Raw genomic sequence first — 24,531 nt, forward strand, 5'->3', positions numbered from 1 at the left:
ACCAGCACGTTCATCTGTCCTGACCATCTGTTGGAGCAGTCAACAGCATGTACATCTGTCCTGACTATCTCTTGGAGCAGACACCAACATGTACATCTGTCCTGACCATGCCTCGAAGCACATTATCACCGACACATGTCCTGACCGTCTCTTGATATAGACACCAGCACATACATCTGCCCTGACCATCTCTTGGAGCAGACACCAACACGTACATCTGTCCTGACCATCTCTCGAAGCAGATTATCACCGACACATGTCCTGACCATCTCTTGAAATAGACACCAGCATGTACATCTGTCCTGACCATCTCTTGGAGCAGACACCAACCCGTACATCTCTCCTGACCACCTCTCGAAGCAGATTATCACCGACACATATGTTGTGACCATCTCTTGAAATAGACACCAGCACGTACATCTCTCCTGACCGTCTCTTGGAGCAGACACCAACATGTACATCTGTCCTGGCCATCTCTTGAAGCAGATTATCACCAGCATGTACATCTGATCCTGACCATCTCTTGGAGCAGACACCAACACGTACATCTGTCCTGATCATATCTCGAAGGAGATTATCACCAACACATATGTCCTGACCATCTCTTGAAATAGACACCAGCACGTTCATCTGTCCTGACCGTCTCTCAAAGCAGATTATCGCCAACTTGGACATCTGATCCTGACCATCTCTTGGAGCAGACACTAACGCGTACATATGTCCTGACCAGTGAAGCAGATTATCCCCTACACATATGTCCTGACCATCTCTTGAAATAGACACCAGCACGTACATCTGTCCTGACCATCTCTTGAGGCAGATAGACACCCAACATGTACATTTGTCCTGACCATCTCACCTGGCAGTTTGGCACAGCACATAATTACAGTTTGCCTATCACCATGTCATCATACAGTTTGGCTAGGGCAGACACATTGCAAGCATATGTACCGGGGTACCATAAGCTTTCATTTCAGGAATTCTACTCTAATATGATGGCTCAGTGTACATGCAGTACATGTACTTGTCACGTAGTCAGATTTCAACCAACTGGAAGTTGAAATTGTTTTGACGCCCTTATGACACCACCCAGCCGTGTCAAAACATGGGAACAATACATGTACATGGAGCTTTCTTCAGCAAACGTGGGGTAAATTAAGAATTGGTTGCTGTTGTCTCTGCAATTACACATGCATGTATGTGCACAATTTTATATAAAAGTGTCACTGTGCACAAATGTATCAAGTTCTTATAAGAGTACAAAATATATTTAATTTCAAGACTGATATATTACATGGATATAAATTAAGAAAGTACAATAGTAGTCAATTCATATGTTGTGTTCATAAAAATTGGGAAAAGTTGACTTACCATTGGCTGGTTTGTTGTGAAATTAAGTTACTGAATTAAGTGTAAATGTGTACAGGCTGTTGGCCCTGAGAATGAAATGCCAATAAATATGCTTAAGATAATCTTCATATAAACATGTGAACGAATTGTTAACAGAAAGAACATTTATTACATCATTAGTGATAGCCATTCCTTTGTGTAGAGATAAACATAGTATGCATACTAATGTAACAAGGATAACATTGCATGGTAAATGATAAACAGTTGTTTGAATGAGGGTTTGATAGGACTAACTCCAAGTAAGTTTCATAGAAAGCAGCTCATTTTTGATGAAGTATAACATTCTTCTCTCCGTCTATGTACCCACCTGTCAATAATGAATAACTTCAGATCCACTACTTTAACGTAATTTGTGCTACATGTAGTACATGTATACTCTGATCTCATTTTACTCAGTTTCAGGCAATCGGCAAACTTCTGATAACTCTAGTCAGCATTTGTAAATGTAAGGCTGCCAGCTCTCAAGCATGAGCATGACTCGCATTTCAGGTTATTCTTAAGCCCACATGGAATTTCTCATGCTAAAAACCCTTTTTAAAGAAATAAAAACTGTAGTTTGATTTCATAGCCCAGAATAATGATGATCATCAGCTTAAAAAAGGATATGAGCCGGAGCAACAACAATCCTAGCTTGGTAGTATCTTAAACAACCTCACCACAGGAATCAATTCAAGTCACCTAACTTAGCTGAACAGCCAGAAAAGGTGTGTTCCTTTGTTAATAGAAATTACAAAAAAGTTAAGTCAACCCAAACATGCCTCCTTGACTCATTCTTCAGGATGCTGTAAAATATTACTGCTTGTATAAAATAGGTACTTATACCGATTAAGATATTCTGAGTAATGTGTAAGTTAACTTGATTAACAGATATGTTAATTCTTGGAAACATTTACAGAGAGGTGTTCCCTGGTGTTTAATTAGAATCATACCCTTGCACCCCCCTCAATTTTTGTAAAAAAGGAAAGAGTGATGAAAGACAAAATGAAACAGTTGCACTGCACCAACTCACAGATTTTTGGACTTGATGGGCCATGTATTTGGCAAATCACAATATGCTGTTGGTTGAAGTTGCATAAGGTGCACATACCATCTGTCCATGAGCATTGTGCCACTGTAGTAAATTTAGCTTCTACTTCTGGTTGCCAACTTACAGATGACAAAGTACATTTTACCCTAAAATCCAATTACAAGTGTCAAACGGAAAAGATACGTTTTGAAAGTATGAACAAGCAATACTAGCACTGTAATAAATAAGATCCTCCTCTTTGTAAAACATCCAGACTCCTCTAAAGCTTTGAGATTCGATGGTCTTAATTTTGTCAAACTCTTAACAAAATCCATACCCTTCATCACAATCAGGTTAGGCTCAGTTGTTTTGTTTGAAACATTATTCAATTTTAGTTTTTCTCTGGCATACACTTGGAGTCAATTTGACACTTTATAGTTGTCTGACACTTTAAAACATTCAAATTAATTACAACAAGAAATTTGAGTACAGTATTTGAACATATGTAAGATGTTTAACAGGGCAAGGTGCATTTTTTGTTATAAGAAAGTATCAGCCAACAATGGCATACCGTGTTCCTTGGAGGGAGTTCATGTCGAACCCATTTTAAAGACTTTTGAATGTTTAATTTACACAAAATAAACACTAACTCAGCCCTATTACTCTTTCCCATTCTAGACAAACCGTAACCACTTCATTTTTGAGTGTGTATGCCCTGGTTGACACAAACATACTGGACGATTTCTGATACTGGGAAATTTAAGACCGGATTATGGGACTTTTGTGTGTCCTAACAAGGATGTTGTCCCCTTTACTATTGCTGTGTGTCGCCCATACAACTATAAAACGGGTGTACCGGTATCTGGTTGGTTACTTTTAAGGGCAGATGCAGTGGAGGCTGGACGCCAGCCATGTACATGTACTACACTGCTCAACATTTGTCACTTACCTAACAAAAAGTGATAGAGTCTGGACTCTATACATGTATCTATAAAAAATATAGGCACCATTACATGGTTTTAACATAAAGACAATTTAAATACAAAACTTCATGGATATTAGGGACTGTTAACATTTCACCAGCACCCTCTGCCTTTTTCAGCTGCTTTAAGAAAGTCTACTTCTGAAGAATGACTCCCAAATATCTCTCTCTTTTGCTGGGAGGCCTCTTGGTGTGATGAAGGCCACAACACCTTGCTTGGAGGATGCATAGAGTAAAATCCATTGTGTTTCATGGAGCGTGTCACTCCTCAAGTCCTGTCCACTTTTCACATGTATATCTGGAGTTAGGATAAAAAGAAAAACAAATGTTAGTTTTCACTGATTCTTTATGGAATTACTGAAATTCTGATTAGGATTCTTCTTCAAAATAGCTTGTACATGCATTCCTTTCTTCAGTCTTCATCATCAAGACTTTACTACAAGAAGGTACACACATACTTTTGTGTGGGGCATTCATGCCTCTCGTTACATACATGTAATCTAACATTACCCTTCAAGTATTCAGGAAATGACACAGAGGGGTACCCCCCCGTGTCCAATCCCTAAACATACTCAAAAGACTATTGTTACCTAACACATCCCCTAGATCCCAATAACACAATGACTAACACAAAAGGGGGGAGTTCTCTCCGTCTCGTATTTTGCTTCATAGTTAAGTAGTGTCATGTATGCTGTGAAAAGAACGGCTGTCAACATTTCATGTGGATGGTGTAACAATGGAAATGTGTCAAACGTTTCCTTTAAAATCTACTTTTAGGTGATTTTTTATAAAGAACACATCAGATTACTAGGGCGTTTTAGCAGTAGCAATCCTTAATGGACTTACTTTAAGACTTACTTTAAAGCAAATTCTTAAGGCAATTAAATCAATTCAGATAGTCAAAGCTAATTTTTTTACATTTTAGTGCTTTATTGTTTAACTAATGAAGTTAAAGACACATAGTAACATTTTCAGCTTGGCATTGTTGCTGAAATATTCACACAAAAATTAGAAGGCAGTTTAGTTTTGTTATGCTCACACGAGTATTTTTAACTGAACACAATTTACAATTTGTTTGAAGCTTTTTCCACTGTTCAACATTTAGCCTGGCCACAGTGTGTAAAACAGCAAATTTTTAGCTTAATATTACAAGATTTGCTTAGCCAAACTACGTGTATTAATACAAAATGCAAAATGTATTTTAGGTTTTAGTTCGAAAGAAACTCAAATATTTTAAATCAAACTTAACTTTTCTACGTTTTATGTCTGGTCAAAGGTTTAGCATAACCCATGGCTATTAAATACAAGGTTACATTTTTAGCACTCAAGCATTATTGTTACAAACTGCTAAAACAAAGCTTAGAGAGTATCGGTGATTAAAGGCTGCTTTAACCAAACATAGTATTTTACCTTATCAAAATTATTTTTCTTTCGAGTAGCTTTTGTTAATTGAATAAAAATATGGTTACATTTCCAGCTTAATATACATGTAACAAGCATTGTATTTTGAGATCAAAATCTAGATGGTATTTTGAGTTGAAGCTAACAAATAAGCCAAAGCCAAGTCTTTAATAGTTATCTTGTTCGTTAAATAGTTTGACTGTAGACTTGCTTGAATGTTGCATGTACATGCAGTATGCTGTGCATTGTTTGAGATGCAGATTACAAGAGTCCATCCTTTACACTTAATCTCACATTTTCAGTATTTCAAGAACACTCGATTAAGTATCAAGGGGTTGAATAACAGATTAAATGAAGCATTACTTGTAATAAAAACATTCAGTTACATTTACGTTAAGTTTATAACACTAAGATCTTTTTACAGCATACACTAAACCAAACTGACATGCAAAGATTTTAAAACTACCGCGTTGCCAATATAAATTGTCTTCTAGCTACAAACATTTTCCCTTTGTTCTCCGGAAAATCTCAAAAATGCCCAACACAGATCCTTTTAACTAAAATTTCTCCAAGCAAGCAATATTCTCCAATCCAGCTTCTTGACCTGTTGATTATTACCCACTGCCAACTATTCAGTCTGACCCTGACCAGACTCCACCCCATTAGTCAGGCCAACTATCATACCAAACAGTAGTCCTTTATGTTTGTCGCTGTCATTACAATATACAGCATTAATTTTCAAGAGCTTAAACTGTACAAATGTATTAAGTACATTGCAACAGCGCTGTACATTCCTAAGACTACATTAATGCTTTAGATTTTTAGAACAGGTATCAATAAAAATCATGTTTGCTGCATGTTTTTAGAACCAAAGTTTAAATATTAAAATGCAAAAGGAAATGAAGCCCACCAGTACAATTTGTATTTTTAGCTGACTGGGTAATCCTCACAGAATTTCAGTTTAGTTATAAAAAAGAAATGTAACTGTTCCAACTCATGAGGGAAAGCAATGCTTATTGCAGTATAAATGTCTACCCACTTCATGCTGTTATTGAAAGCATGACAATCATCCACTTTTATTTTGGGTTAAATTTAGCTTTCCGTCCCTCATTTTTGTTCAGTGCCATGAGAAACAACTCTTTCTTTAACTAAAGTCCTACCTTGTTCATAAGAGAACAGTTAATACAAGATTCTGCCTATAACAAGGAAATTTTTAGGGTCCAGATCCTTTGTTTTTCATTAAGTTTCCTGTTATAACAAGGTAATTGCCAAGTCCAAAGGACCTCTTAACGAGGTTCAACTACAATTGCAGAAATTACAGTAACAAAACAAAGTGGGTGCAGTCTGGAGACATGGATGTAAGTATAAGCACTCAGTGTGGAAGACATTCCTGGATCAAATGTTTAAAACTGCCCAAGTTTCAGAGGCCTAAAGAACTTTTTTTGGAGGAAATACATCCACAGTCTCCAATTAAAGTGAGTGAGTAGTGATAAGATTTCATTAACGATAGGGATGATTGCGCTGCATGCCTTTCTGTGGAGCCATGAAGGAAGGTGCTTTCATGCGTGTTTCAGACTCAGCCCAGTTCTGTCCATTGTAAGTATGACCACCTGTTGGAACAGAAACATGTATCAGTGAGTAAAGACAATCGAACAAGAAATCCCAACTGATGAAACTCAATGGTAACTTGACACATTTTTAGCTTTATCCTTTCCCTGTAATCATTGTTTACAGGTCTTCAATGGTGTCTTTAGTTTTGTAATTTATTTTGAAGGTGGTGAAAATCACTCTCTTATGGTGTCATCAAGTTTATGAGTCACAAATAGCGCTGGTCTACATGATAAAATTGTGACTGTACGATATTCAAAAATTTGGGAAAAAAAATGAAATTGACACTTCAGAAATCTTGCTGATATCCTTCTTTACATCAGCTTTTCCCCCTCAATCCGAGTTTTCTGGGAAACAACTGACCATACATTTTGTTTTAGTTTCCCTGAAAACTTCACTTATTTCCATCAACTGAACAAAACTGACATCATTTTGCAACAGTATGTACATGTACATGTATGTAAGGTAGCCAAATCTATAGCCGAAGCTGTATGATGCATCAACTCAGGTCGTGATTCCATGAACATATACATGTAGTTCAAATAATAGTAAAAATAGAAAAAATGGACGATTTTCCAATCATTTACTAATTTTGCAAAGTTTTGAAGAATGTGTTAGGCATAATAAATATGTCAATGTTAATGATTCTATTATCACTTTCAAGCATAAATCCATCACATGTGCTTGTTACATTTATTCCAAGTTTTTCGTTTCATTCAAACACAAACACCATCATGAAAATGGTACAGTTTCGTTATTACGAAATCTGTGGGACCACGTAGAAACGTTCGTTGTAGGCAAAACGCAGTGCAATGGCTTCGGTTCATTATTGTACAATACCATGTACATGCATATGCACGTGTATGCGTGTATGTGCATACACGTAAACGCGTGGTTGATGTTACATTTATATCAAAAACGATCTCTTGGTTATAATTTTCAAATATATTGTGATGTGATTAGAATAATAAAATTCACTGGCATATGAAAACATGTCTAATGTGCATGTGAGATTAAAAAAAGCAAATACATGTGAACATGGTGAAAGCATCGATCAAGGGATTTTTAAAAGGCTTTTGATCACCATGGATGACGGCGAAGCTAAACAGCATGCACATGTCTGCCTGTGTGTACTTGCAAGAATGTGAATACTCATCAACTGGAGCCCCCATCCATGTAAGTAGTCTTTCCAACACAAATTGTGTTTTTTCCATCAAATTTTCCATCTGTCTTATAATTTTCGACACTAGCTGCATGATACGATTGATCGATAATCTGAGTTCACTCGCCCACTGTAGCCGCCCGCACGCGAGATGGTCACTGAAGAAGGATATTGCGATTGGATAGCTGTGTCTTGCAAAATGAACATAATGAAAACACACAGTCTCATTGGCGGGTATGCTAGATCTTTTTGCAGCAATATGAATAATTCAGTGTTGGGCGATTAGTTGGGCGCTTGAGATGTGAGAGTAGTCAAGCGAACTTATTTGGCCGTATTTTTATCAGAATTAGGAAGGGAATTTTTGTTTTGATGTTTGTGTAATCAATGATTTTTGAATCGTGGTTTACGCTTGTCATGACAACAGAAAACTGGCAAACGACGTCTGTGTGTATCGCGTTGTAAGCGTGCGTGACACATCTGAAGGGGGGGATTTAGCCTCATGCTAATTTTGTGGAAACATGCTCATTTTGAGTACACGCAGTACATCTTTAAATTAAATGCATGAACAAAGAAAACACAAACAATGAGATCAATTTTTGAGAATGAACCTGCGGAAAAATTTGTGACGGCAGTACGTGTTTTTTGACTTGCAACTGTAGAGCTCCATTTGCACACGATTTACATGTACATGCAGTGGAACATTCACGACCCTTTTTTGGCAGGAACTGTACCTTGACTAGTTGCCGCATTTCCATCACGCCTTCTTTGGCAACGGTTCGGCCCAGCAGGAACCAGTGTGATGCATTGCGCAAATGTTTTCACCACTATGATTCAACAATGGTTTTTCAGGCAACGGAGTCATGAAAACCATTCCTTGCAACAGGAATTTTGTACAATGCGATTTTGCTGTAGCAGATTTTTTCCCCATAGAAATGTACATGTTTTCGCCGGGACCACAGACTTGTGTTTGTTATAACCGGAATTTCGTTAAGGACGATTTCGTAATAAGGAGAGTGGACTGTATTCTACTCTGAACTATACTTTTTTCTAATGGTGGAAAGATTGACCTCACCAAATCCTGATGGCCCGAAGTTCTCTTCAGATTCCACACCTTGGAATCCTGCAGAACTAAGGGGAAAACACATACAAATAACATCTCACAATTGGACTTGGATATCCAAGTACTGAACCAAGATTACCTATACAACCCATCTTAACAATATAAAAACACTTTGCAAGGTAATTTAGAAGTGTACATTTCTTAATCACCTCTTTCTTTATCAAAGATGTTGATTAATTATATGGACAGAACATGACTTTCAGACACAAATCTTATTAAAATCTTGGGCAGAAACCACAACAGAGTTGAGCAGTGTATCACTATTGCAAGTTTTAACAGGTGTACTGTAACAAGCTGAACACACAGGCCTTTTCAACAATTCTCATCCATAGTTTCAGTATAAAATGGCAAGCAATCTCTGAGGAATCTAACTGTACTCTTAAGCCAAGAATTTTCTGCTTTCTGAGAGTCAAATACTGCTTTCCTCTGCTTTCTAAATTTTGTGTACAAAAACTGTATGTGATTGTACTGTAGGCCTACATGTACATTTACCGTACACCTACAGGTATCTTTGGCATAATGATACATGTAGGGCCTACATGCACCATGCCACTGTGATCTTAGACTGGTCCCTGTTCTGATTGATTTATTCATAAGCTGTGAGACATCTGGGCACTATGTAGGGAATGGGGACCTGTGTGATCTCCGCTGTGCGGAGCCGGAGGAAATCAATACCGAATTCTGCAATATCGCAAAGGATAAACAGGATGGGAAACGCTACCAAATGTTACTTTCACAGTGAGTTAAACAGTGAAAATGAGTTGTCATTCCTTATTTGGGTTCATATTTATTTGATTAATTGAGCAGAAACGAACAAAAATATTTATTTGCTTTATTTTCTTTTACCGAGAATTGCATTTTCCGCCTCCTACCTCCACAAAGCGGAAAACCTCTGGACTTTATTGTACCCAAGAGGGAACTTTATCGGATGATAGTGATGCAGATAATAGAATATTAACATGGCCACATCCAAATCACTTGACTGTACATGTACCTTGGAATTACACACAAGTCTGTGGTTGTGGCTAAAGCCTGTTCCCATCAAGTTTTGTGCAATTTCAAATCACAGCCAAGAGGTTTGGACGCTGCCAAATTTTGAACCTGTGCAGATTCATATTTTAAATATGCTCGATAGTTAATAACATTACTCTAATCAAAAGCAAAAAATATGATTCAAAGATAAAAGTTGTGCTCACCTTCCTGAGCTGCAATATCCTTCACCACCTCTCGGGCTGTAACTCTCATACTGTGACAAATGTGAAATGGACACATGTATGTTTATTTAGTGTTTCTGTGACACATGTCCATGTGTTCTGCCCCCACCTTGTCCTACCAGATTATATGTATCATTGCCATCATTCCTAGTACAGTAATCTTTACTCCAAGCTAATTTTGTAACTGCTTTTATGGGCCAGCATAGACAAGGCACCATGTAGCTACACGTAGGTCATTGTTGCCTTCGATCTACATTAGTCAGCTGCATAATTCCTGAATGTAACAATATCTGATGATTTCTGGGACTTTTCCAGGACTCCATAGGACTAGAATTTACATGTACATGTCATTTGACATGTAACCATTTTCCAGAGAAATGTTATGTGGCAATTGAACTGGAAGACTGCCATGGCCACTACTACAGGCTCCAAATTTTACATGAATGCAACCTGTCAAATATAAACCCTTGCATGATCCTGATTTGACCTTTCCATGATTTCTTTCCCTACAACAACAGGATACCAGGACACCCTACATTTTCCCAATTTTTCATGACTTTTGCGACTTAGCAGGGCAACTTTTTTCCAGGATATTCTTTGACCATAGGAACCCTGATTTAACTTCTTACTTTTTCAGAAGTGACTTTCTGGCACTGCTTGTACCGGTACCTGATATTAATTTCAAATGAAATCTTGTAGTTATGAGTACATTTGGCTGCCCTCCCTGTGTATACACTGGATTTAAAACCATGGAAGCAAAGAAGTGAGTCATGCTGACGATACTTGTGCTTGGCCTACTGCGATAAACTCAAAGGTTTCTAGAATGTTTAAAGTACAAATATGCAGACTTCCCGTCTTATCCAATTACATGTGATAATATTTTGATAACTGAATCTCATACACATCTAAATAAGTTGCCATGTTGCTTTAATACTGTGCATGCATCTTAGAGTAGTCACTCAAGAACTACTGGGAAAAGGAAGTCCTGAAAACTAATAACAAGGACAAATATGATTACACGGAATGGCTATGCTTTGGTGTCAATTATCAATCTATAAACAGCAATGCTCTCACCTCCGGCTGTGTGCCTGGTAGTTGAGGCATTCTACTGGAACTGAACTGTGAGGGTTGTTGCTGTTGTGACCTGCCAAATCCTCCTTGGTAGCCACTTCTTGCTGCACCAGGTCCACCCCTCATGGTTGAATTCTGTGTGTTTCCAGGTCCAGAGTAGGACCTACTAGATTCTTGTGGGGCTTGAGGTGGTGATTGGAATCTCCCCTGCACACCAGCTGATGGCCCACTACCACTACCACTTCGTCCCATGTAGCCAGGAGGTGACATGCCCCCTCTAGGACCACCATATCCTCTACTCACAACCCCACGTCCAAGACCTGGAGGTACCTCAGTGTAGGAACCATTGAGGATTGCCAACTCCTGAAGCTGACTTTGTCTAATTTCATCATTTGGATCCTGTTGAAGAACATGAACTTGTTTCAGAGTAAATTAAATGTTTATTTGTCATAAATAAGCAAAGACTTAGAAAATCACTTAGAGTGATTTTCCTCATAATAAGACGTAACACTGATTGCTCATGGTTCTTTCAGTTGGCTTAATATTTCTGCTTCTGTCATGTAGTGCCTTTTGGGGTGCATCCAATTCAGTTTGTTTAACCCTTAACATCATCAATCCTTCAAAATCCTTTGGATTTTGGAGGATTGAGGCTGCATGGCAAACTTGCATTGCTGATTGAGAAGATGCATTGTGTCAAGGTTGTGGGTTAGACCTTGTGTTGTTTATGTTCAACCATGTGTAAATTAATACCCACATTATATGTGAAATCCTCCATACTGCTCCAGCTAAATATCATCACACTGCCTCAACACAATGACAGGAATTGCAGGAGGAATTTGAAGGATTGAGGCAGTGGGCACCCCTCCACAGAACATATTCAAGAAATATCAGAGGATTTGGAGGATTGAGGCTGTATTCAATTTTTCAATTGGGGCGGTTGGACGATTTTAAACGATTGAGGGTGTATCCTAGCCAAAAGGGCCTAGGCAGTTAGGGTTAATGTGTAGAATGTTTGGACACTTACAGGGATAAGATACTTTCTGAGTTCACACAAACTATGTGCCAGCCTGTTGTATGCCTCGGAAGCAGTAGCAAAGACTTCCACTAAGACATGCAGCTCTTCATTCAAATGAGCATTCTTCTCAGCTCCTTCTACACGAAGATCTTCTTCCTGGGAAAAATACACGTTCAAAGACAAGTTCAAATTACAGATAGGTGTCTGTCTAAACCCCAGTTTAGTTTAAATCTTTGCTCTGCTGGTAGCAACATTTGCGTGTTATTCAGTGGCCTGCCAGACAGAAAGGATGAAGGACCAACATATGTGTCTGACACATACTTGATAAAAAGTTTGAAACTAGTTGCTTATGAGTACATGTATACCATGGGTAGCTACACTGTAATGTATGGAAAATATCTAGCCTGTTTACCGTCTTTATTATTCCATAAAATTTCAAAACCAGAATTGCTCAATTCAATTTGCATTAAGCTGCTACGGCCATGAGATGGCACTTGGACACAAATACAGACACATATAACTTGCAGTTCACAATGTATTTGTACAGAAATAATATTAAACAAAAAAGAAATAACTTCCAACAATCCTGAAGTATCTGACAAGCTCATCTCTATGAGACCCTTTTCTGAATCATACCTGCCAACAATGAAGTCAGGAATCAGAATATCCACTGTAGAAGCCTACTGCTAAACAAGCACCTGTGCTACAGAAGCTATGTGTATTTAAATGCACATAATACAACTGCTCTCTTGACAAAGGAAAATGGAGCCCTCTTCTTTTGCACAAAGTACCCTCTCTTTGGGGAAATAGTGCCCTCTTTTGCAAAGAGTGCCCTCTTTTTTGGGGGGAAATAGTGTCCTCTTTTGCAAACACCTCTTTATGAAAGTATATTTTTTGCTTTTTTATGGAAACCATTATGACTTTTAGACCTTTGAACACTTGGAAACTGGGAACAGTCCCAATTCAATCATTGGCAGGTATATCAACTAACTCGGCTTCTTATCTCTATATGACCCTTATCATAGCATCTTACCTTCTTCTTATCTCTCTGTGACCCTTTTCCCAGGATCGACATCCGTGTTCGTGTTGTGTCTTGCAGACGTTTCAGTGTGTGGCCTTTGGGTCCCAAAAGTTTGCCAACAAAGTTGAACTAATGTGAAGGAAATAATGAAATTGCATACTTGAATTCTTTTCTCTGGTGCTTTTGCCATTTGCTGTAAATAAAAGTGTTACACTTGCAACAGAGTTATATCAGGGAACAGTCGGTATTTTATGGCGCCCATGCGCTTTCCAGTGAGATGTCAAATTATTTAAGAAAATAAAGTGGGTATCAAACTTTTATTAGGTTAGCGTCACTTAAAATGGACTTCTGAATGATTCCAGTTCACAATCAGTAATTTGTCATGAGAAATTTGCAGCTTTAATCATTCCTCTCTTGGATATTTCTCAGGGGTCGAAATTAACGGTGGTCCGCTTGCCCCAGGTCAGTAGAAAAGTCTGGTCCCAGCCATTTAAAAAGCAGCTTGTAAAGCCACATACTTCAGACCTACACGTGACTGGAACCAGTGAAACAGAAGTCTAAGCCTGATATCCACTTGTGTTGTAAATGCCCCTACACTGTACACTGCAAGAAGTTATCCGGAATATTAACATGTAGGCCCCCTGACAAGGATTGCTTCATGCCCTGTGTGTGCCATTCTAGTAGGACCACCAAACTCTCAGCAGGACCAGTGGAAATTTTGAAGTACTGATCCTGCTGGCTACCAAGAAGAAAAAGTTAATTTTGACCCCTGATTGCTATAACCAAGTTACATGGACATGTACCAGTAAAAGAACTTGTACATTCTAATAATCAATGATCACTTGGGATAACAAAGTTAAAAATAAAATCAGGATGTATGCACCAACCGTTGGGTGTTCTTCAGCTGGGATTCGTACTCTTACTTCTAACTTGACTGGCTTATCTGTCATAATGTCTATAAATTTGGGTGGCTTTACAACTCCCAACTCCAGGTTCTTTATTTCTGCAAGAGTTGTGCAAAAGGTTTGGTAAAATGATAAATATGTGACTACGTTAACATATGTTTCAGCTATTCAAACAGTGGTCACATTTATATGCATTAGCAAATAAAAATCATTTTCTTACTTTTACTTTTTGATTAGTGAAAAATGATTTCTGAAAATGTCTCACAAGAAATTTAAATCAAATACTACATCTACAGAATTCTCATTACTGCATGTATGTTCTTAAATACAGTAAGACGGTCTAGTCTTTATTGTTTTCATTGTGGGAGGACAGGATTTTTTTTCAGCCAGGAAAAATCACTCATGCATGAATATCACCATTCTGTGATATTTGGATTTCAAATCGGAAGTGATATATCGCAAAGATTATGAGATCAACTACAGAATTCTCTGATTTTGTGAATCTGCAAATCTTCTGAAAATGTGAAAGGTTTGGCTTGTTCCATCCAAGATAAGAAACGTTGGGAACGCTCTCCTGCTGTCATGCCCTACTTTTGTCCTCTTGCACATCTGTAGGCTGATACTTATGTGTATATACAAGTACTTGTGGGATAAAAGCTAACAGCTGCAGTAGTGAAACTATTGGAAGACGTGGGTTGCCAATAACCTAAACTAAAAGATTAAATCAATGCTGATTGGGGTACATTTACAGGTACTTCACTCAAGAGTTCCACTTCCTCAATTAAATCTTCCCCCGAAAAGCCGTCCAAACTGATGCACATCTCTTTAAATCTTATGACAAGGTTTTAAGACGAAACAACTGTCTATTTCTCATGTTTTTTTGGAAATAAAAAAAAGCTGTGACCTACCATCTCACTCTCCTGATGTTGATGATCCAGACACATTGCACATTTGCATATGAAGTGCTTGGAGTGTTTTGTTGATTATTGTCAGGAGAATGAGAAGGTGGTGAGTAAAAGGTCTGCATTTTTCAAGAAATAGTCACACGGTTTAAAACCCCCCCAAAGTGAAATGCATCAGTTTGGATTGCTTTTTGGGAAAGATTACTAGCAGTGACTTGCAGTTCTGTAATGCACCTATTAACTGTAGTCACGGCCCCAGGAGACCCGGGACTACCTGGGATTTAGCTGGGGAGTATAAATTGACCCAGAGTGGTAGCCTGGGCCAAATGGCCATGTCCCCATCATCTTCCCCACTGGGCAGGCATTTTTTTTCTTACAACCCTGCCATGTGGGGCATTACTGGCCAGTACATTGTGCAGGCGAAATGCGCTGAGGAGTACAGCCAAAATGCACTTCGAGTAGAGGGTGCTACATGTACATATTAACAAGAGATGAACTGCCAGAAAACTAGTCTTGTAGAATCTGGCAGGCCTAACCGTAAAATTCTGAGTATATCTCAAGCGCTAAAATTATCACTGAATAATTGCACCAGCACACTGCTGAAAACCAGTCAACATGATGGGCAGTCTTTGGCAGTGCACATAATTATCCATGAACTTGAGTGTGTGAGATATGCTCAGAATTGTTCGGGTAAGCCTGCCAGGTTCTACAAGACTGGTTTTCTGGCAGTTTGTCTAAAAAAAGCCCTCTACTGGTAGTGTGATTTGGCTGTACTCACCAGTGCATTTCGCCTGCGAGAGGCACTAGCCAAACAGTAAACATGGTAAAACCAGTCTTGGGGCAAAACTAGGACAGTCCCTGAGTTGCCATGTTCGTCTCTATACTGCCGGGTATGTCTCAGCTACTTTTTCGAAAGTCCTGGGTCACACAGGGCCAAGACTACAATTGCAAGATGCATGAGTACATAGACAAGTGGCTGTCCATCAATGTACAGACTATTTAGTACACATAGAAAGAGTTCCACATACAGACAATACTTGATGCCACTTTGCATAAACATATCAGATTTCTTTGAAAAACTGTTTTCTAAAGAAATGCTTCAGAATTTTCTCAGCTTCATGTATGTATGTATATTTGTAAATTTTATTTTTTGGGACATCTTATCACTTTCTGATGGCTGTTATAACATTTTAAGGGAAAATGAGTGTTGTTCGCATATGGAACTCTCACCGTACAGATGTACACGACAAATGTACCAAAAAGTACATGTACATGTACATGTAGTTTAAGTACTAAGTTTCCCCTAAAATCTTATAACATTTGCCAGACTGTGATAGAATGTCCTTAAAAGTGAAATTTACATGTAGCTGAGAAAATTCCAAACATTTTGACCTAGGCGTACATGTACTCAGAAAACAGTTAATTTTTTCAAGACAAGTTTCACACAATATAGGTTTGTGAACAAGGGCATCAAGTGTTGTCCTTATACTGTACATGTATAACTCTTTCTGTTTTGAGAATTAGTGTCTATGCAAAACATATGCTACGGCTAGTCTGAGTAACTGTGACTCTACAAATTGCCTTTTTTAACAGTTGGACATGGTTGGGCGATAGTAAAGTCCAAGTACATGTACCTTCTGCATACTTTTGCTTCCATTATTTAATTTCCCTCTTAATAGCTCACACCCCTAACCAAAATCCTCTGAATTCACCTCCAAAATGATCCTTAAACTGTCTCATATGCCTGGCTAAGGATTAAATGAGAATCATTTAACATTTTACAACCCCAGCCAAGTCCCTGCTATCGTCCTGGATCAGCGGGGTAGCAATTGTACAACCCCGGCCAAGTCCCTGCTATCATCCCGGCCGGCGGGGCACCTTTTTTCCGGACATCCCTGAGTATGTCCCCGCTACATTTTTTAAAGTCCCAGGTCCCCCGGGGCCGGGATTACAATTGACAGGTGCAAAAAACATGAAAAAAGTGCTGGAAGTGAGCAATGACTGACTGATACGGCCTATGCCTCATACTGCTATGAATGAGGCAGCGCGGACATCCAGGACTCTTGCACAATGACTAGTAACAGATGAAAACAGCAACCATGGCGACGTAAACTGTACATGAGCACCAGCCAGTCAGCATGGTCAGACATATGTCAGAGGTTTGGATTAGCCTATGCAATCTTTCCTGAGTCTAGATCAAGCAGATTTGCTGACGTGACAGGGGAAAATTTGGTTAAGGCCTAGGGCTGCAAACTATTTCACCACAAACGTTCGATTCCAAAACCCACAGCGTTACGACGCCATGTAAACCTTCTTGCCTCGAAGGCACACGGAGTATCACGGAGTTAGTGACTTCGAGTTCTCGAAGTAGACCGCGTAATGAAACCTAAAGGGTATCGTTTTGTCCGAAAAGTGGGCATTGACATTTGAGTTATTTATTCTCACCATCATTTACGAGTTTTGCAGCATAAGGACACTCTAACGAGTCGCTGTCCAACACTTCCTTGTCTGCTCTTAGTTGTTTCAGACGAACAGATCTGTCCTGTGGCGTTTCCATTCTGAAACGATTTCGAAGGTTGACGTAGGTAAAGTTTTTTCGTGGTTTTCTTCCACAGCTAGCGTTGCACAAATCAGTAGAGAGCACGCATACGTATCTTGGACTATGCCTTATCACTGGTGACCACCACAAGAGTGCATATCATATTGTATTATTACACATTGAAGGATACCAGTATGTACATACGCGCGCGAGGCCTGAGGTTGCATTACGTACAGTACATGTACATGTACATGTACTGTACATATAGTTGCACTACACCAAATACGCGATCATAGAAAACAGTGCAAAATCTGACTGAAATAGCGCCGCCTGTTGATTCTTGAGAAAAGGTTGGTTTCCGTTTTTCCACTGGAAATTCAAGATTATGGCCACGAGATCACTTTTCGTTTAAAATTTATGGGTCTAGCCACGAATTTTTCTTATTCAAAACTATGTGCTCAGCTCTGAATGTAGCCGCCCGTCTCTATCCGAAGAACTTGGACCGCAATGTGGGGCTTTGGGGGTACTGTTTTGGGCTACCATTCCCAAATTTAACATTTACGTTTTTTCATTTTTCGGGATGCATACAAATTACAGCCAAGAAAGTTACATATACATGCATATACAAATACAAACATTACAAAGGGACAAAATCAATAAAAAATACACAATATCCACTTAGCTCCCGATGGGTTGCCTAAAAGAAACAAGTTTTTGTCGAGAGGCTCTCCAAACTAATTGGATTATACATGTAGAATTCTTTGTGTAAATATTGATGTACCATCTTAACAGGGACACAATTTTCAGTGAAATAAAATATACAAGTTCTTGACATGACATGTAAATATTAAACTGAACATAATGTTTGCAATTAAAAGGAGAATAAATAATTGAAGTAAATAAAATTAAAGTGACCAATTTAGATAGCAAAATAAATATGAACAGTACATACGGGTATCAATATTAATCGAAATCCAGTTTACAAAGCATTGCTCATGCATAAAATTCTAATTACATCTAATACCGAGAAAATTCAGCTTAAATCTAATACTCCTCAGTTCTGCACCTGTCCAAGGTGTGAGGAGTGTTTGGGTTGATTTACTGAAATGTAATTAGATAATTGCATTAAGAGTGTTCTGGGGACAAGTGAAATGGGGTCTAGGCTGAAGAGATAATCTCGTAAAGAATTGATGAAAGGTTTCAAAGAAGGTTCGAGACAAAGGTCCCGAATGTCAGCAGAGAGTAAGTTAAAGTACATGGGAAAGAAGATAAACAGAGAAAATTTGGAACAGTTAGTACAACTGTATTGGTGCTTGAGTAACAAAGTGCTTGGTTTTCCTGGTGTTGATCTACAGGAGAAATTCGGAAGAAAGAGAAACCTGTTTGTAGAGGCATTTGACAACAAATGAGATACTGAGGTAGGGTAGGTGATTGTACAAAGGAGGCAATTGAAGCTTGGCAAGACATTGTTGATAGGTAAGAGAAATAGGAACATTGTAAGGAAGGCAAGATTTAGTGAAGCGGCGTTGGATTCGGTTTCAAGACATTGAATGTAGTTTTTCTGGTGGGGTAGCCACACTGCTGAGCCGTATTCCAAGATTGATCTACAGAGAGAACAGTATAATTTGAGTAAGACACCGGCATTTCTGGATTTTACAATACATCTTAAGATACCAGCAAGTCTGGAACACTTTCTGCGAATGGTGTCTACATGTTTGGTCCAGGTGAGGTCATTTGAAATAGTGATGGCAAGATATTTGCCTGAAGCACGCGTGTGGAATGTTGGAAAACCCTTCAACTATTTCTTGAATATGGGGAAACGTTAGTTCGTACACGGTTCGTATGTTGTCTTACTCTGTGGTTGACAATGCAAAAGGTTTGGAATTTCTATAAAAGCCGTATAGCTGGGTTTTTGTGTCCATGTATTTGTATGTAAAGCGGCTTTACATGCCAGAAGTTTGGCTTTCTTGCGTTAATGGTTTGGAGATGCACTTGAGCACATCTGGTTGGAACTCTCAGAGGGGCTTGACCTATAATTTATACAGAAGGGGGTGATGAAAAACCCAAGGCGAGGGTCTGTTTTGCTGCATTGACTGGTGAGTTTAAAATTATCTCAGGGGTCATTTTAAAGAGTTATTCTGGAGGTTGCAATAGTGTATTACATTTGCAAATTTGCAAACAGGTTTAGTTAAGGTTTGGCGTATTCAGAACCCATAATGTCACAGATACTCCTAGAAATAGCATAGTACTTGGTTCGATTTGTTAAAATCTGTTCTTACATAAGTTTGTAAATTGCGATATTATACTGGCTACAAGCCAGATCATTTCTGATATTTAGTTTGACTTTAGTGAAATGGAACATGGTAGTGGTTACTGGAAGTTCAGTCATTCTCTGTTGCAGTGGTGTATCCAGGCTCTTCGCTGGGGATAGGCGAGGTTCCACAGGCCGTTGTTGGGCACACCCTTGCCCTCCGCTCTTGTCTAACGGCGGCCCTTTCAAGAAGCTTTGTAAAATAGATTTCTTCCAACCATTTTAAAAATGTTCATTTTATAATTAATAATGAAGATTGCTTGAGAATTAGATCTTAAACTATATCTCACTCTGTGTACAAATGTTCAAGAAATGAGTTTTTTTTAGAGGAGATTGGAATTTCATCTAAAAAGGTTGCCGGAGTCAGCCTATAAGTGCCAACAGGCTCACTACATTTATCTCCGTTGATTCAAACGGGAGAGTGTGTCAACAAAGGATACAGCACGCTGGGTGGAATGTAAAATCCCTCTAAGTGTATGAGTTCGTAAAAGTTCAGTCCATAATTGTGTCGTTGACAATGCAAATTCCAGGCTTGGAATCTCTATAAAACGCTATAGCTCGGTTCTCTGCGCCCACGGATTTATATGTAAAGTGGCTTTACGTGCAATATGTTTTGACTTGTTTTTCTTTTTGCTTAACAGTTTGGAGATTCCTATGTGCACATCTGGTTTGAACTCTGTGAGCGGTATCGCCCTGTAATTCAAATTTACATACGGAGGGAGGAAAGTCCAAGGCAAGGCTCTATTTTGCTGCATTGACGGGTGAGTTTGCCCGTAATTTGTAGGGTGTTGTACATAAATTTGCAAATCTGTGTTGTACTAACGAGCAGTTATAACTTTACATGTGTGGCGGCCTAGAATGCGCATTATCAGTGGAATTGGTGACGTGTAGAGCTCAAGCATGTTGCATAATTACCGTACGGAAAGTATTTTGTTGAATTTATTAATGTAAATTTAAGTACATAAATGTTTATTAATCAAATTAATTTTTTGTCAAGGGGTCGTTTGTAGGTGATGACTACAATTACCAAAATGATCTCTGTCACAACCACAAAATGCAGGAATCATTTCAAACTTAGGCTACAGTGTTTTGCATTTGTGAGTCCTGTATCACATTTGGTGCAATCATGGCAAAGCTTAGATTGTGAACGTGTAGCTGTGAATTCAAATGTTTTCGATGGAAACGTTTCTGCCGAGGTTTTCAGAAGCGGTTGCAATACTGCATATGACTTGATAAAAAGATTTTAAACATTTTCCACTTAAATTGTGAATGAAACTTGACTAAATGACCCACCACCTGAAAGAGGATTAGATTCAGTTAACCCTAACCCCCAAGGTAGGCCTATGTAAACTCGTATTGAAATTGGAGGATTTGGGACTAGTAGGGTAACGTTAATGTGTGGTGTTTTTAGAACCGAGAACGTCAAAGTAATTCCTGGAGATACATTTTCAAACAAACAATCAAGGATGGATGTGTTAAAACATTTCTTTGGAACGTCGTACTGTGGGAGTAAGCTGTTATAATAACTGGGCTACAGAATAGATCATACACTAACGTCACGGTGCAGTTCAGAGCAAACGTCTCAGCAAATACATCCTCAAATGCTTTTTTCACATCGGTAGTTGTGATAATAAACCTGGCTACAAAACAGATAATTCCTTAAATGATATTAATTTTAACTTGAGTGAATTGGAACATCAAAGTGGTTACTGCAAGTGTAGTAGTAGTAGTAGTAGTAGTAGTAGTGGTAGTAGTAGTAGTAGTAGTGTAGTAGGCCTTTTGGGGACTGAGCTGCCCCCTTTCCACTCGGTTAAGCCACTGCTTTGTTGGCTGATAATATAAACACCCAATTTAAGTGAGATTAGTTATTAAAAAGTTAGTTAAAATATGTTACTTCTCGTAACTATTGCATTAAGCTTAAGAACATCTGTCCTTTGACGTTCATTTTACCATAATGGTGATAATGAATATTCGAGATTATTTCAGTAACAATATCTTAGTCTGTTTGGGAAAAAGAGAGCTCGAGAAATTAAAATTTTGGAGAAGGAGCTCGACATTTCATCCAAAAAAGTTGCCGAAGGAGACTAAAAGTTGGTCGATATCTTAATCCTAAACAGGGTGACATCGTCGATATCCGTAAAATCAATATGGAGTGTGTGTTTACAAGGACTTGAATACGCTAAATGTAATGTTGGAAAGCTACGTATTTCTTGGATGGGGAAAAACGTAAGTTCGTATAAATTGAGTCACACTGAGTCGTTGACAATGCAAATTCCAGACTTGGGAATTTCTATAAAACCCTGTTCTTCTTGGAATGGTAACAGTCTATGTTCCAACTGTGAAAGAGCAGGTAGGCCTGTTTTGTCTGACTTAATGCGGAAAAGCAAGAAAGGTCCTTTGTCGTATAATATACTAAACAACAGTATAAGAATTGCAAATCGGCAATTTGTAATGGTTTCGCGTTCCGGTTTTGAACTTTTACAAATTTTTGTACGTCGTTTCATCATGTTTCCGTTGCAATAATTTGATTTTACTTTTAGGGCCAGTTATCAGTCACTCAGAAATGCGATGTCCTTACGTTGTTGCCGAAAGGGGACAAACCCCGTCAATTGGTGAAAAATAGGCGTCCTGTATTTTGGTCACATGATCTTACAAACTGCGTCTTCGTGCCTCTCAAGAGATTAAAATCTGATTTGACACATCGTTACTTTGTTTCTTTCTACGCAAAGTTTGGTCCCTATGTGAATTATTAATTGCAAAATTTGTTGTTACATGCAACGAATCAAAGAGATGTTTTCTTCTTGAATGAACTTGAAACGAGGGAGCAGCGCTGGTGAGAAACATACCGAATATTGAGTAAAAATAATGTCTTCATCAATATTGTCGTCTGCTTCCTTTCGCTTGCCTAGGTCAGATGAAGTAACCGTTTCTCGTTCTTCGTTTTTGTGGACCACTCTCGACATATTCCTGGTCATTGTGTTTCCGTCAAAAACATTTTTTTTGTTTAGAGGTCGCCAAAACACGCCCCAGGTTCCTCTCTCCATTACGTTAAATGTCATGTCCATATTTGTTGTCATTACGGAAGTATCCGCAAAGAAGGATATTGTCATACTGCCTCCTGTTTTCAAATTTCCCTAAGTCCACACTTTATGGGCCAAATCCCGCGAAATGTTGGGTCCCTAGGTGTGAATATCAAAACTCTGGTAATCCTCCGAAGTTGGAAATCGTGGTGTCACCAGGAATGGCACATGTTCCTCGCTCCATTGCAGCAAGTATGTCCATGGATTTATCCGAAAAAGAAGGCAATTATCGTACTGTTTCCTATTTTCAGGGTCTCTTCCTGCGTGGATGTAGATGCCTAGCATAAAATGTCTGAAAATTGCCCAAATGTGGCAATTGTGGTGTCATCGGAAACGCTACATGCTCCTTTCTTCATTTTGTCATGAAATATCTGAAAAGAAGGCAGTAGTTGGTACAATTAAGTTTCATTTTTTTGATTTTATTTTTGTCCTCACGTTACTGTTCCTGTTCCCGCGAAAAGTCAGGTATATTTGAACTCAAAATGCCTGAAATTGTCCAAATCTCAAAAACATGGTGTCATCGGGAAGGGTACAAATTCTGCCCTCCCTGGCAGCAATTTTAAGTCCCCAACTTTCCTGGTTTTGGAGAAACATTTCGTTGTTGTTTCGTAGGTGTGTGCCAATTACCATTTGTATGCTTGTCATACAGGCACTTGGATTCCTTGGTTAGCTGTTTGATAAAAAAATCTCGAATTTTCTGTGTTTTTTTGAGAAAAGTTGAGTTGTGCAGTGATGTTGTATTTGTGTTTCGTAGTTCTGTTAAAAACTAGGAATTGTAAAATTACACTTTGTATGTGAAACGCATTCTTTTAATTACTCACTTCAGAGAAATCTTTCTCATCGTTTTGGTGTATGCTCTGATTCTGTCACACTGGGTATGACAAATATGTACTTGTAGGTCCAACCTTGATTTCAATTTGACAGAGACAGGATGACAACTTATCAGTGCATCAATGTTAAGCCCACACTGGGACCCTGATTAAGGAAAAACAAGAAATTTGCACAAAGTTGAAGCCAACCAGAATATTCACGAGACAAAAATAAATTGCTTCCTCAGCCAAGTCTGAGGTCTGCAGGATAATCGAGTTTTCTGTGTACTGTGTACCGCAGATTCAATCAACCCCTAAAAGGCCTAAATAACATTCAGCTTGACTGTGTACATTCACACGTACACGACATATTTTTGTATATTATTCGAAAGCTGATTAGTTGGGCTACGACATGAAATTATCAAAAAGTCTCCAATCTGTCTGGTTGTTAAGAAAACGTCGATTGAGCAGTGATGTTTTGTTGCTGTTTCGTAGTTGTGCATACTTGCCCCTTTGTATGCTTGTCAAACTGGCACTTGTATTCCTCAGAGAATTTCTCTTTTAAAAATCTTGCCTCCTCTGTAACCAGGATTTCTTTGGTTATCTACACCCCAGGGAAGGTTTCCTTACCTACGCTATTGATTTCACCATTTGTTAACACTGCAGGTGCAGCCTGCCCACACATCGTCTCTCTGTCTGCCGGATCTCCTTTTCCAGAAACCCGGGCTGGAGGGAACCGAAATAAACTGCCAATGCGGTATCGTATTTCATTCGTGGACTGAGACATTCATGCATTGCAGTAGAGCGTCTTTAATTAAAGGACAATGTTAGTCTATCCAAAGACGTAGGTTTCATATCCATTGTTAATGTAGTTAGGGAAATATCCCTGAAAAGATTCGGAAGTTCTTGTGCTACGACTGTCTAGTTTTGTGCAATTCTACATAAAAATTTTGTCGGGTCGCGTACCGCAAAGAT

General features: G+C 38.7%; 1 protein-coding gene and 1 long non-coding RNA gene across 2 annotated transcripts; one reads left to right on the forward strand and one right to left on the reverse strand.

The window, feature by feature from the left end:
* Positions 1-1,241: 1,241 nt before the first annotated feature.
* Positions 1,242-17,498, reverse strand: LOC110985723 (uncharacterized). The gene is made up of 9 exons (XM_022246950.2): positions 17,263-17,498; positions 13,898-14,013; positions 13,023-13,139; positions 11,999-12,145; positions 10,978-11,373; positions 9,886-9,935; positions 8,642-8,697; positions 6,329-6,409; positions 1,242-3,696 (listed from the first exon to the last, which is right to left on the reverse strand). Exons 1-9 carry the CDS (start codon positions 17,372-17,374, stop codon positions 3,524-3,526), a joined length of 1,248 nt encoding a protein of 415 aa, XP_022102642.2. The 5' UTR covers positions 17,375-17,498; the 3' UTR covers positions 1,242-3,523.
* Positions 17,499-19,266: 1,768 nt separating this feature from the next.
* On the forward strand, positions 19,267-24,321 carry LOC110985705 (uncharacterized). The gene is made up of 3 exons (XR_002599031.2): positions 19,267-19,452; positions 20,309-20,428; positions 24,223-24,321. It is a non-coding gene; the product is annotated as an uncharacterized LOC110985705 (long non-coding RNA).
* The last annotated feature ends 210 nt before the right edge of the window (positions 24,322-24,531 follow it).

This window comes from Acanthaster planci, linkage group LG18 (assembly GCF_054643075.1).
Source record: "Acanthaster planci isolate LZ-2023a linkage group LG18, COTS_SCS, whole genome shotgun sequence".
In the NCBI taxonomy this organism is placed as follows: Eukaryota; Metazoa; Echinodermata; class Asteroidea; order Valvatida; family Acanthasteridae; genus Acanthaster; species Acanthaster planci.